The 13542-nt window shown below is 48.5% G+C and overlaps 1 protein-coding gene across 1 annotated transcript; it reads right to left on the bottom strand.

Annotated features, from left to right (window-relative positions):
- Positions 1-200: 200 nt before the first annotated feature.
- LOC114682337 (carcinoembryonic antigen-related cell adhesion molecule 3-like) lies at positions 201-12789 on the bottom strand. Its single transcript, XM_028856179.1, is given in 8 exon segments — positions 201-484; positions 1494-1776; positions 1778-1842; positions 4144-4488; positions 5480-5839; positions 8864-9223; positions 11235-11594; positions 12726-12789. Coding segments are annotated over 8 exon segments (2121 nt in total).
- Positions 12790-13542: the final 753 nt, after the last annotated feature.

The following is a 13542-nucleotide window of genomic DNA, read 5'->3' as shown; positions in this document are numbered from 1 at the left end:
TTTCCTGGAACTCACTTGGTAGCCCAGGCTGGCCTCGCACTCACAAAGATCCGCCTGCCTCTGCCTCCCAAGTGTTGGGATTAAAGGTGTGTGCCACCATCGCCCGGCATAATTGACAATTTTTATCACATAACTTTTGTCCATTTTGTACACCATCGATAAAGAAATGCTCTCACCCTGATGGAGGACCAGAAGACAGGTCATTCATTCATTATGGCCAGCCTGACTGGGAGACTGGTCTTTGAACTGACTGGGTTGGAGACCTCACACTGATACTCTCCAGCATCCTCCCTCCTGACAGGATCTATGCTGAGTCTGCACTTCGTTGGGGACAGGGTCATCCTCTCTGTGAGGTGCAGACTCTGGTTATTGAAGATCCAACGGATGGAGATTCCAGTGTTAGCTGAGAGGCAAGTGAAGAGCACAGAGCTCTGGACTGGGACTGTGGTGTCAGAGACTCCCAGGAAGGGCTCTGACACAGGCTCTGCAAAGAAACAGAGGAGGAGAACAAATGATAGCAGCCCTTCAGAGAGCTCAACCTGCCCCGCCCCACTGTTCACACTTAATAAAGCCTCCAGGGTAGATAAGTTAGAACTGTGACTATATTCACAGTTTTGGATCTGCCCCACCAGAGCCTATGAGACACTCACTCAGACATTGACTTTGCTATGCCTCAGTTTCCCTATAATAGCAATCATGTTCACGAGTTAATGTTAGATATGACTGATGGCCTGACTTTGGGATGATAAGCTGCTCATATCAGCAGCACCTGTTACTCTTTGTCTACAGAAAAGAATTCCCTAGATTGGACCTCTGAGGACAAGGAGCTGCCTGGAGAACTGTCTCCTCTATCTCTCCTCTTGGGAACTCTGATCTTCCTGTGGAGTCTCCTAAGCCCATCAGAAGAGCTGACTAGTATGTGTCCACTGTGACTCAGGAGGAGATGCCAGTTGACCTATGAACTGCAGCTGTCACAGCAGTGCACAGCTGGCTCCACACTCTATAGGACTTGGACAGTCAGTAAAGCCTTGTTCCCTCTCAGCTCTGACAGGAAGTCAAGTTCTAGCCTTGAAGAGATGCTCTCTAGGGTCAACTGAAGTTGACTCTAGAACAGAAGTCTGAAGCCAGGGTTTCCCAGTGCTCACCTTTCTGTGAGAAGCCCATGGTTACCTTAACCAGGCCCTTCCTGTCTCCCACAGGATCTTGCTCAGGGCCATGTGCGTGGTGACACACAAAGAATCTGGACTGAGGCTAACTGACATCATGGGGCTGTGCTACCCAGCACACGTCCTCCTCTGCAGGTGGAGTTGGGTAAGGGATGCTGATCTACTTCAGGTTGTCTCCACATAACACGTGGCCTGCACTAAATGTTTCAGCCCCAATGTGGGGATGCAATGTAAAGGGGAGGCAGGCATAGTCCACACTAGACAGTCCTGTGTGTGCAAAGGACTTTTAACCCCACCAGCACCCAGAGCTCACAAAGAATCACTTACTGTATACGTGGATGTGCCTGCGTGTTTCTTGAGTTTCAAGCTGTATATTTAAGGTTCGTAGGGTGTAGAATCCAGTGTCCTTCTGGGTGGCGTTGTGGAGCAGCAGGGATCCGTTGGGGTACACAGTCTCTCTACCACTGTGTGCAGGCCCCAGCAAACTTCTATTAGTGGGTACCGAGTACCATGCAATCGCACGGCTATTGACAATGGTTACCCCTTTGTACCAGGAAAAGGCACGAAGGTTCTCTGGGATGTTATGAACAAACAGAAGAATGTTTTCCCCCTTCAACAACATTGGGTGGGACTGATTCAACAGTGAGCTTGGCGGTGGTGATAGCGTTCCTGCAGGCTACAAGGGAGGCTAGAAAGGAAAAGAGATAAATTCATCAATACCGAGACCTTTGTCTTTGGAGAAAAGATGAGGCCCTGTGGAGTGAGAAGCTTAGGTCCATCATTCAGTGAGGTGGATGGGAGTGTCTGTCCCACTCAGAGTAGGTAAGGAAAAGACCTTCAGGACCCTGGTGCACCTGACTGTCACATCCTCTATGTAGAACTCTCTCCCCAGGTGTCTCCCTGCTCCCTGTCCTCACAGGCCTGCTCACACACAGAATATGTGTGTGATCGGGGTGCCTTCTCTCACTTCACATTCTGACCTCTTTCATCTCTTCCCTGTCTGGATGCAGTCAACCCATGACTTCCCTTAGAGATGCTTCCTAGTCCGTCTTCCAGTCCACTAGAGCTGGGGCCTTGCTAGGAAAAACTAGTTTGGTCTTTCTAGAATGTCCAGTGCCTGGACAGTCTAAGACACAGGTCGGGGGTGAATGAATGAATATCCCAGGGCCTTGCATGTCCAGGAGATAATGAGATTCTCATGTGTGGAACTACTGACACATTACAACTCCTGCTCACATTAAGTTACGCATTGTAAAGAGTTGGTGTGTGGGTGTGGGTGAATGCAGGTCAGAGCACCTAGTTGGAGGTCAGGGGACAACTCGATGAAGCCTTTCCTATCTTTCCACCTGAGGAGATTCTAGCCATCTCTGAGCTCCTCTCCCTCCCCGACACTATCAAGCATTGTTCTCCTCAACTGGGAGCAGGAGCCACTTCCAGGTGGTGCATCCTTTGCAGGTAATTAAACAATGGGTCTCCATGGTGGTACTTGCCTGCCTGCCTTCCCTCTGTGGAGAACAACTTTTTGCTCCAGCACTGTCTCCATGCTCTGCTGTCTTTCTCCTTCTGAGCTCAGCGTACTCCCAGGCAGGAGCCCTTCATAGAGTAATGCTGACTCTTGTCAGGGATGATGTCCAAGGACCTACTCTGACCCTTACACAATTAGACACTCCTGGTGTCTCAATGACAACAACAGCTCACCCCAGCTCTGGCCTCTTCTATGTTCTTCCAGTGTGTCCTCTATGTCACAGAATCCAAGCTGAGCACCTAGTCTGCCATGTATTTTCAATGCTCTGAGAAGGTGGGCTGTACTCCCCACAGGAAGGTGACAGAGATATCACCTGTGTGAGGAGTTTCATATGGGGGAGAAGCAAGAGGTGATTTGAGTCCTAGAGAGAGGGTGGTTGCTCCATCATCCTAGAGACAGTTTGAGAGGGATCCTCCATCTTCCTGAGATGGGTAATCTATACCAATGGTCTCTCAGTGTCCTTTCTGGGGTGCAGCTGTCCTCTCTCTAGGTGACTTGCCCACTGTAGGTGCCAGAAGGATGGAATGGTAAACACAGGGTCCTCTGGTAGAAAGTATGCTTAGAAATAGAAGCAGCCAGTAGGTCTGAAAATGCTGTCAGTGACCTCTAGGTCTTTAGGGACAGGGGTGGAAGCCAGGCTACATGTTAAGCTCATGGCTCCTAGAAATACTTTTCCAGATGTAGATTCTGTGTCCTTCTATAGCCACCTAATGATTACTAGAGGAACTGCACCTCATTTCTGGGAGCTGTCCAAATCAGCACCTCTGTTACTACTTGCCTGCAGGAGAAAATTCCAGAGCTCGACACCAGAGGACAATCACTCACAAGGAGGGCTTGTGTCTTCTGTCCCTCCATGTGGGGAACCTGACCTTCCAGTTCAGTCTCATGTGTCCATCAGGACAGTTAGTTAATAACCTGGGCACCTGACCAGCTATATGTTCCCTGCCGAGTCTCTGAAGATGTCCAGATGAGAACCTAACCATGGTTCTCATAGAAGCACACTGGCTGGTTCCACATGCCAATAAAGCCTTGTCCCCTGTCAACACTAACTGGTAGTAAAAGACAAATACTGACAGTAAGCTCCCCAGTGTCATCTGGCATCTAGCCAGAGACAGAGATTTCCAGACAGGGCTTGCTGGTGCTCTCTGTGAGGATCCCATGGCTTCCTCAGCCAGCCTAGAGCTAGCTCCAAGTGTCTGGGTTGTAGCTAAAATTCTGAGGCTGAGTTTATCCAGCACAGGTTCTCCACTCTGCAGGTAAAGACAGGTGAGGGGCTCTGATACATTACAGTTTTTCTATCCTTTTCTATCCTTGTGCAGTAAGGGCCTAAACCCCAGTGGGGGAATACAGTGCAGTCGGGGGAGAAAGCAGGCCCAGGTCAGTCCTGACAGTCCAGTGTATGAAGTAGGATAAGCCACACCCAGAAGCTGGAGGCCATAGAGAGTCACTTACGGTTCACATGGAGCTGTACATGTGTTGTTTCAGTTTTCAAATTTCTATTTAAAGTTTGTAGTGTGTAGAATCCTGCATCTTCCTCAGTGACGTCCTGAAGCAGCAGAGATCCATTAGTACACACCATTGCTCTTCTGCTGTGGGCAGGACCTGGGGTGATGGAATTCATTGTTCTGTTGTATTCTGCCATTTTAAACATCTGAAAGCTAGACACTCCTTTATACCAGGAAAAGGTTCTCACATCTTCTGGCAGATTGTGAACAAGGAAAAGAACGCTTTCCCCTACAGCAGCATTCCATGGCACTGGTTCAATCATGAGAGGGTTACAGCATGTAGAAAGGGAGGCTGGAAGGAAAAAGAGAAAAAGCCATTCCATGGGATCAGTTTTGCTTGGTGGAAAGATGGCAACTTCTATCCTGAGCTGATGGATTCATCACTCAGCCTAGAGATGCAGGCATGAGTGTATCTATCTCAATTTGTGGAGGTCAGAAACACGACCTCCATTCCCTCAGGGACCCTATATGTGGAACTTTCTAAATGGAATTCTTTCCTCTGGTGTCCTGGAATGCATGAGATGAGCCTCAGGAGGCTGAGCTGACTCTGACATCTTAGTCTGAATTAATTTCCATCAAGTTCCTCCTTGATACGGTGGCGGGGGGGAGTCAGATGATGCAGTCTCATCCATGGTCATTGGTCTCCACATGTGTGTCCTGCACTAAGTGTTCAAACCCCAAGATGGGGACACAGTGCAGAAGGGACCGAGGCATGACAGTCTTGTGTGACTAAACCCCATCTGACCCAGAACAGTCATAGAGAATTGTGATACTTTGTTTGTGGTTTAACAAATAAAGCTTGCCTGGAAATCAGAGGCCACAGCTACCAACTAGTTAACCATAGAAGCCAGCCAGTGGTGGCACACACCTTTAATCCCAGCATTTGGGAGGAAAAGACAGAAAGGTCAGGAGTTCAAGACCACCCTGGGCTACATGAGATTGATCCAGTCTAATAGAGAAACAGAGCCAGGTGGTGGAGGCTCATGCCTTTAATCCTAGCACTTGGGATCTCATGCCTTTGATCCCAGTACTTGGGAGGCACATGCCTTTAATCCTAGCACTAGGGAGGTGGAGACAGGAAGTGATATGGCTGGGCTGAGAGAGGGATGGAAGGCAGGAGGGGACAGGAACTCACCCCCTTTCATCCTGAGGAACTGGCGAGGTAAGAAGTAGCTGTGGCTTGCTCCTTTGTCTTTCTGATATTTCAACATTTACCCCTCTATCTGACTGTGAGTTTTTATTATTAAGACCAATTAGAATTCATGCTACTGAGAATCACTTACTGTCCACCAGGAGTTGCACATACACTAATCCTTTTTTCAGATCTGTACTTAGAGTCCTTAGAGTATACAATCCAGTGTCTTTCCAGGTAACATCCTGGAGCAGCAGGGATCCATTGCTGTACACAGTCTCTCGACCACTGTGTGCAGGGCCCAGCACACTTGAATTCTTGGCTATTATGTGTCGGGCAATCTCGTGGTTCTTTAATACAATCACACCTTTGTACCATAAAAAGGCTAGAAGATTCTCTGGGAGGTGGTGAGCCATTAGAAGAACACTTGCTCCTTCTGCAACTCTGGGCGGCACTGACTCAACAGTGGGCTGGGCATAGGAGGGAGGGCACCCATAGGTCAAAGAGAAGGCTAGAAGAGAAGACACAGATCAGTCAATGTGGGGGCATTGATATCCAGCTAATATTGGGCTCGGTGTCCTCTGTAGGTATGTCCATCACTCAGCCTAAGTGTGTGAGCGTCTCCCTGTTCTACTGGGTGGAGGTCAGCACAGGATCTCCATGTTCTCAGTGTCCCTGCATATGTCATTTTCTCTGTATGGCACTCTCCACTCAGGTGTCCACACGGCCCCAGCTCACTGCACACGGACCCCTGCTCACATTCCGTGTAGACTGGTGTTGGAGTGATGCCTCCCTGCCCTCTCCTACACACGACGCATCTTCACACTCTCTGACTCTTTTTGTTGCTGTTCTGTTCCTCTTGTGGTTCCAGTCACCACTTAACTTCCCCTCAAGCTTTCTTGACTGGATTGTCTTCAAGTCCACTTGGAATAGGGTTTTGTGAAGACCAGGGCTAATCTCATTTTTTGGAAGGCATGCTACATGGAAAAGGTTCTGACACCCATGGATAATAAATGAATGAATTAATGATGAGAATGAGCAACCAGTGTTCCAAGGTCCAGCATATGCAAGGTTTTATTTATGATACTCTCAGCTTTGTGGCTAATGGATACCCCAGTTTAATTTAGCATTTTGTATCTATTTCCATTTCATGTGTATGTGATACTCTGCCTGTGTGCGTGAATACACGTAGGTGTGAAAACATGTGCACTCCTGCATAGATTTCAATGTGGCCAGGTACATGCCACAGTACTTACATGTGGGGCACAGGACAGTTTTGAAGAGGAAGAGGTTTCTCTCCTTCCAACACATGGGGGCTGAGGATTAAACTCAAGTCACTGGGCCTGGCACAATTTGTCTTCACTCATTGAAACACCTCACTAACCAGATTCTTTATTGTGTCACCCTGTCATAGTTGGGAACATCAGTCTTCAAAATACAGCAGCCAACATGATCACCATTGAACAAAGAACAATCTGGCTTTCATCCCTACCCCTTAACATTTCCTGTTCACTGAGAACTTTCTGCTGCTGAACCTCTGTGCATCTCTGTGTCATCTCCACTAAGGGGGAAAGAAGACACCTTGATTCTCCTTCAGACTCTTGCCCTCCTTTGAGACTCCAGCCAGGACCTGAGCTCCCACTTCCACACACTGTCAGGGAATTCTCTCTTTACTTATGTAACTAGCCCTTGTCCATAGTGCCCCTTGGGCAAGGTAGGGATCTTGATCCCTGGAACAGGGGGGATCTCAAATGGATCCAGCACTGCTACCACACTCCACTGTCCTTGAGTCAGGTATGTTCTCCTGGAGTCAGCTCCTCCATCCTGCCTCCCTCTGAGCCAAGCGTTCCTCAAGTCAGAAACCTCTCTCAGAGTTACGTGGAGTGTGGTGGGTCCAAGGCACTGCTCTCTCTCCCCCCTAGCATTGTCTGGTATTTATCTTGCCCCCTCCATCTCTTTATGTTTTAGTCCTCAAGATCATACAGTGAGCAACAGGCTGTTAAGCATCCCTGTGCCCCAATATTCAACAGTTAACCCCAGGGCTGACCTCTACTGTGACTAGGTCTTGGCTCCGTCAGCACTAAAGAAGATGAGCCTGTCCTCTCTGTGCATTCTTTGTGAAGCAGAAACTCTGCTGAGCCTCCAGTCATCCTCATGTCCTCAGTGCTCTGGGAATGTGGAATTGGCTCAGCCAGAGGGTGACAGAGATGTCTGTGAGAGCTGGAAAGGGACCATCTGAATGATGCCAGGGGAAAGACACTCATCCTTATCACTACTGTCTCCATTCAGGGTTTGCTGATCCAGGACAGATGTCCAAGGGCAGTAGCATCAGAAGATCCATGTCCTGTGTGTGAAAAAGGTCACCTACATCCTGGAAAGGTATGGATTCCCCCTGCAGTGAAGAGTCTCAGAGAGAAACCTGAATTCCAGCCTCCCTTGTTGGCTGAGATGCAGTTCAGTTCTGTTCATGGCCTCTGTCCTTTGCTTAGTAATTCCCCTGTGGCCATCCTCTTTCCCCCAAGCAAAATACTAGAAGTGGGGAGGCTGAACAGGCCTCCTAGCATAGTAGTGTTCTCAGACACAGAAAGGAGCCAGTAGGTCAGAGTGGTCTTGTGGGAGGGACCTCCAGGTCTGTTGGCACAGGTATAGAAACCCAAAAAGTAACTCACCAGCTCTCCAGTGTCTGACTGTGGATTGTGTTTGATCCTGCCCCCTGGTGATATCTAAGGGAACTACAGCTCATGAGTGAGAGCTGTCCAAATCAGCAGAATCTGTTACCATTCCCCTCCAGGAAGGAATTCCCTGAGCTGGACCCCTGAGAACAAGCACTTGCTGGGTGGACCTGTGTCCACTCTGCTTCACTTTGGGGACCTTGACCCTCCTGTGAGGTCTCATAAGCCTATGAGGACAGCTGACTGATGACCTGGGCATCTGTTCAGCTCTGCTGTCCATGCTGAGTCTCAGGAGGGGGTGCCCAAGTGACCTAGCTTGACTGTGCCTCTCATGACAATGCACTCATTGGTTCCACATGCTGTGAAACATGGATGGACAAAAACAGTTGGCCTGTTCCCTGTCAGCTCCATAGAAAGTAAGTGTGTAAACCTGGCTAAATACTCCCCAAGGTCACTTGTAGTCAAGCCTGAGACAGAGGTCTGAAGCCAGGCCTTCCTGGTGCTTGAATCACTGTGAGGATACCAAGATCTGCCTGATATCAACAGGATCTTTCTCCGAGCCATTTTCATAATGAGAATCCCAAAAGACATGCCTGAGTCTTATGCTCCTTGAATTGTGGTACCATTTCTCATCACACACACACACACACACACACACACACACACACACACACACACACCATCCTTGCTGAGGGTAGGAGCAGATGACATAGTCTGATTTATGGCAGTGTGTCTCCACACTGTTCTGCACTAAGTGCTCAAAACACAACAAGGGGATGGAGGGGAGGTACGCACAATCACTCAGGACAGTCCCGTGTGACTATGCCCCACCCTGCACTGAATCATCACAGAGAATCACTTACTGTCCACCTGGACTTGCACGTGCAATACTTCAGCTTTCAGATCTGTGGCCACAGTTCGTAGAGTGTACAGTCCGGTGTCTTTCGAGGTGACGTTCTGGAGCAGCAGGGATCCATTGTTGTACACTGTCTCTCTGCCACTGTGTGCAGGACCCAGCATGCTTGAATTTGTAAATATTACGTGTCTCGAAATTTCAAGGTTGTTGAACACAACCATCCCTTTGTACCAGAAAAAGGCTAGAAGATTCTGTGGGAGATTGTGAACAAGTAGAAGAACGCTTGACCCTTCTGCAACACTGGGTGGCACTGATTCAATAGTGGGCTGGGCAGAGGTGAGATGGTGCCCACAGTCCACAAGGGAGGCTAGAAGGAAAAAAAGATTGATCAATAGTGGGACCTTTGATTTTGGCTAAGATAGAGTCCTGTGTCCTGAGGAGGTGTGTCCTTTGCTCAGACTAGCTGTGTGGGTGAGTGTCTCCCTGTCCTACTGGGTAGAAGTGAATACACAAGCTAGATGTCCTCAGTATCCCCTACACTTGTCGTTTCCTCTGTATGGCACTCTCCACTCCGGTGTTAACACTGCCCTGGCTCACTGCCCTCAGACCTCTGCTCACATTCATTGTAGATTGGTGTTGGGAAAGTCTCCCTGACTTCTTTCCCTGCAAACCTGACACCTGACTCTCTGACTTCCTGTTGTTTATGTTTTTTCTTCTTGTGGTTCCAGTCAACACCTGACTTCACCTTCTAGCTTTCTTTACTTCCAGTCCACTAGGACTAGGGAATTGTGAGAATGTAGATTCATTCTGTAATTTTTTTAAAGAAATGATGCCTAAGAAAACTCAGGTTAACTATGGAGAGTGAATGAATGAGTATTGTTGCAGGACCCTGTATACCCATGGATTTACTTAAGAAATCATAGGTTTGGAATGCAGAGTTGAATGTTTCCATTTGCTTTGATTTTTTACATTCATTTATATTTGTCTGTGAGTTTGTATGCAAGGCATGTTTCAGGGTGTGTGGGTGAGTGCAGGACACAGTACCTAGGTTGAGGTCAGAAGATTTGTGTTCATTAGTCTCAGCTTGTCAGATAATGAAGCAAAATCTTGTATCTACTGACACATGTCGCTAATCAACCCCAGCTTGATTTTTTTTCCTCTGGGATGCAAAGCTGAGAACATAAGTCTTCAGATTACTGCAGACATGCTGATTAAGTTTGGGTAAGAATTATCACCTACCCCCTTACTTTATCAGATTCACCAAGAACAAAAATAATTTTCCTGCTGCTGAGCCTCTGGCTTACCCTGTGTCTTCTCTCCTACAAACCCAAGACTCCTCTCAGGTCCGAGTCCCCTTAGGAGACTCCAGACAGTAGTTCAATCCTCTCCTCTCACACCATCAACTCATGGTCACCTCAACTGTGGTCAGGAGCCCCTGAGAGTCAGTGACCCTTTGCAGAGGGATGAAAGGGAACAATCCCTAGTCTCTGTAGCCTGATCTGTCCTCCTTCTGTGGCATGTCCACTATCGAACTCTGATATCCTTCCCTCATCTGAATTGAGCCTTTGCCCAGGAGGAAGCTGCTGACAGACCCAGGGCCAGGACACAGCAAAGGGCAGCCCCAGGGTGAGCTGCTGTTCTTTCAGGGAAAAGAGATGCTCATCAGCTATTTTGATCACTGTGTAGTCTGGAGGACTGAAAAATAAATAGAAGAAGATAGGTGTTGTGGATTTAGCTCAGTGGTAGAGCGCTTGCCGAGCAAGCTCAAGGCCCTGGGTTCGATCCTCAGCTCAAAAAAAGAAAAAAAGAGAGAGAAGAAGCTAGGGATATAGGGCCGCACTGAGAGTAAGGGGATAGAGCAGTGTTTTGAATGGAGAACCCCCACAGCCCATGGAAATCTGGGAGTACTCCCTGTGGAACACAAAAATCCATCTGGATACCCAGTCTGCCCTTTGTTCTCAATGCTCTGAAAAGATGGAATATCCTCTTCGCAGGAAGGTGACACGTGTCTGTGAAGCTTCAAAGTGACCAGCTGAGTGACGCCTGGGGGAGGGGACAGGTCCATTCTCACTACAGTCATCACTCAGGGTCTTTCTCAGGGACACACTCCTGTGAGAAATCCAAGAGTCTAGACAGAGGCTGACAGCTTTGGCTGAGTTACCCGCCATGCATCCACCTGTGTGCAAAGTGAGGTCAAATGAAGAATTCTGATCTACTGCAGTTGTTCTTCACCATGCATGTCCTGCACCAAATGCTCAAACCCCAACATGGGGACACATGCAGAGGGGAAGTAGGCACAGGCTGGATTTGGCATTTCTGTGTGTGTCCAGTGGAATGGACCCCTCCCAGCACCCAGAGTTCACAAAGAAATCACTTACTGTACACGTGAAGGTACTTGGTTGTTATTGATGCAATTCCTATGCGTCTATTAATGGTTCGTAAGGTGTAGAATCCTATGTCCTTCTGGGTGACATTGTGGATCTGCAGGGATCCGTTGCTGTACACTGTCTCTCTACCACTGTGTACGGGACCTTTCACACATGTATCCTTGGCCAGTGAATACAGTGCAATTCTAAGGCTCATATTCCTTGCCCCTTTGTGCCAGATAAAGGCTAGAAGATTCTCTGGTAGATTATGAACACGGAGGAGAACGTTTTCTCCTTCAACAACTTGGGGTGGCACTGATTCAATGGTGACTTGGGCCGTGGTAGACAGGTGACAGCAGGTGAAAAGGGAGGCTAGAAGAGAACAGAGAAAAGCCACTATTAATTAGCCAATGTGACACTACTCACTTAGGTGTGTGGGCAGGGGTGTGCCCACCCTCCTTGATGGAGGTGAGCAACATGACCTCCATTCCCTCAGAGCCTATTATTTCCTCTCTATGGAATTCTGTATTCAGGTTCTGCTGACTCCTCCACAGTGTTCTCATACCCTCGTCACGTGGTGTATTTGATGTGAGGAGCAATGCCTCTCTGACTTCCTCTTCCAGGGGATTCTCACACTGAATTTTTTCTCTATTCCCTCTCTGCTTCTAGTCAACCTCTGACTTCATCTTCTGGGTGCTCTGAGATAAGTTCCACTTGAATCAGGGGCTTTGTGAGGAAAGGAATTAGTGTGACCTTGTTGGAAGGTTCAGTTTCCGGAATACATTCAGGCACCAGTGGAGGAAGGAAAAAAGGAAGGAAGGAAGGAAGGAAGGAAGGAAGGAAGGAAGGAAGGAAGGAAGGAAGGAAGGAAAGAACAAAGGAAGGAAGGAACAAAGGAAGGAAGGAAGGAACAAAGGAGAAGTGTGTCTCCACGGGCTTAACTACATAGTTCCCAGGTTTGAAGCAAATGACAGTTATTATACTCAAGTATGACTGTTAAATTTTTTTACATTTGCTTCTATACTATATGTGTCTGTCTGTGCAGGTGCCTGTCTCAGTGTGTGCATGTGCGGGTGCAAGGCACAGCACCTGTGTAGAGGACAGAGAAGATCCTGCAAGAGTCTGTTCTCCTCATCTACCCTGTGGGAGCTGAGGACTGAATTCAGATTGACAAGGCCCCACACACTGAGCCATCCCCCTGGCCCACCCCTGTTGATTCATATTTGGAGTCACCCTGCCATGACTGGGGACATCAGGCTCCCGAACATGGCAGCCAATGGGACTCACTTTGAATAGAGAGTGGTTGGGGCTTCTCTCTTCCCCTCATCATCTCCTGTCCTCTGAGAGACTCAGACTACTGAGCCTCTGTCCCTCACTCTACCTTCTGCCCCATGAATGAAAAAGAAACCTCAAGTCTCCTCTGGGGCTTCTTTCATCTCTAGGAAACTCCAGCCTGCCTCTGAATTTCCCACCCCAACACAGTCAGAGAGTGGGTACACTTACCAGTGAGCAGGAGCCCCTGCCAAGGGGTGCAGCCCTTACAGGGCATCACAGAGTACACCTCCATCTCTCTTCTCACAGTGCAGGGAAGTGCTCCAGCTCCAACACTGTCCCCAGGCTCTGCTGTCCTTCCTCCTTCTGAAGTGAGCAGCCTCCCGGGCTGGAACACTTCCCAGAATTCAATAGGCTCTGGGTGGTGGGGAGACTGCTCTGTCCCTTCCACTCTCAGTGCTTCGTCACATCCCTCTCAACTTTTGTCCCTTTACATTTCTCCTCCAAGCGACACATTGAGCAACAAGGCTGATAAGCATCCCCATGCCCTCAGAGCACAACAGCTCATCCCAGGGTGACATCTGCTGTGTCCTGACCTTGGGTCTGTCAGAATAAGAGAAGGAACCTCCATCCTGCCTATGTATCCTTGTGACAGAGACCCAGCTGAGCACCCAGTCTGCCCTGTGTTCTCAGTGTTCTGGGAAGGTGGGATTTACTCCCAGCAGAAGGTGACAGAGATGTCTATGAAGGCTGGAAAGGGACCAGCTGAGTGTTCAGTAGAGATGAGTATCAATTCTTCATTACTAGTGTCCCCGTCAAAGTTCTTATCCAGGTTAGAGGCCCAGGAACGGTTGAGTGAGGAGTTTCATGTCCTCAGTGTTGGGGGAAAGATGTGACCTGTGTGTCCTGGAAAGGACTATGACTCCCTCTTCCTATGCAGATTTTCAAGGCAACTGTCTTAGTTAGGGTTTCTATTACTCTGAGCAATAGAACAACAAACACCAAGGCCAAAAAGCAAGTGGGGGTGGAATGGATTTATTGGGCTTAC

The sequence above is a fragment of the Peromyscus leucopus genome, chromosome 1, assembly GCF_004664715.2.
Source record: "Peromyscus leucopus breed LL Stock chromosome 1, UCI_PerLeu_2.1, whole genome shotgun sequence".
NCBI classification, from domain to species: Eukaryota; Metazoa; Chordata; class Mammalia; order Rodentia; family Cricetidae; genus Peromyscus; species Peromyscus leucopus.
The sequence above is the reverse complement of the archived record's forward strand: the minus strand, read 5'-3'. Positions and strand labels throughout refer to the sequence as shown.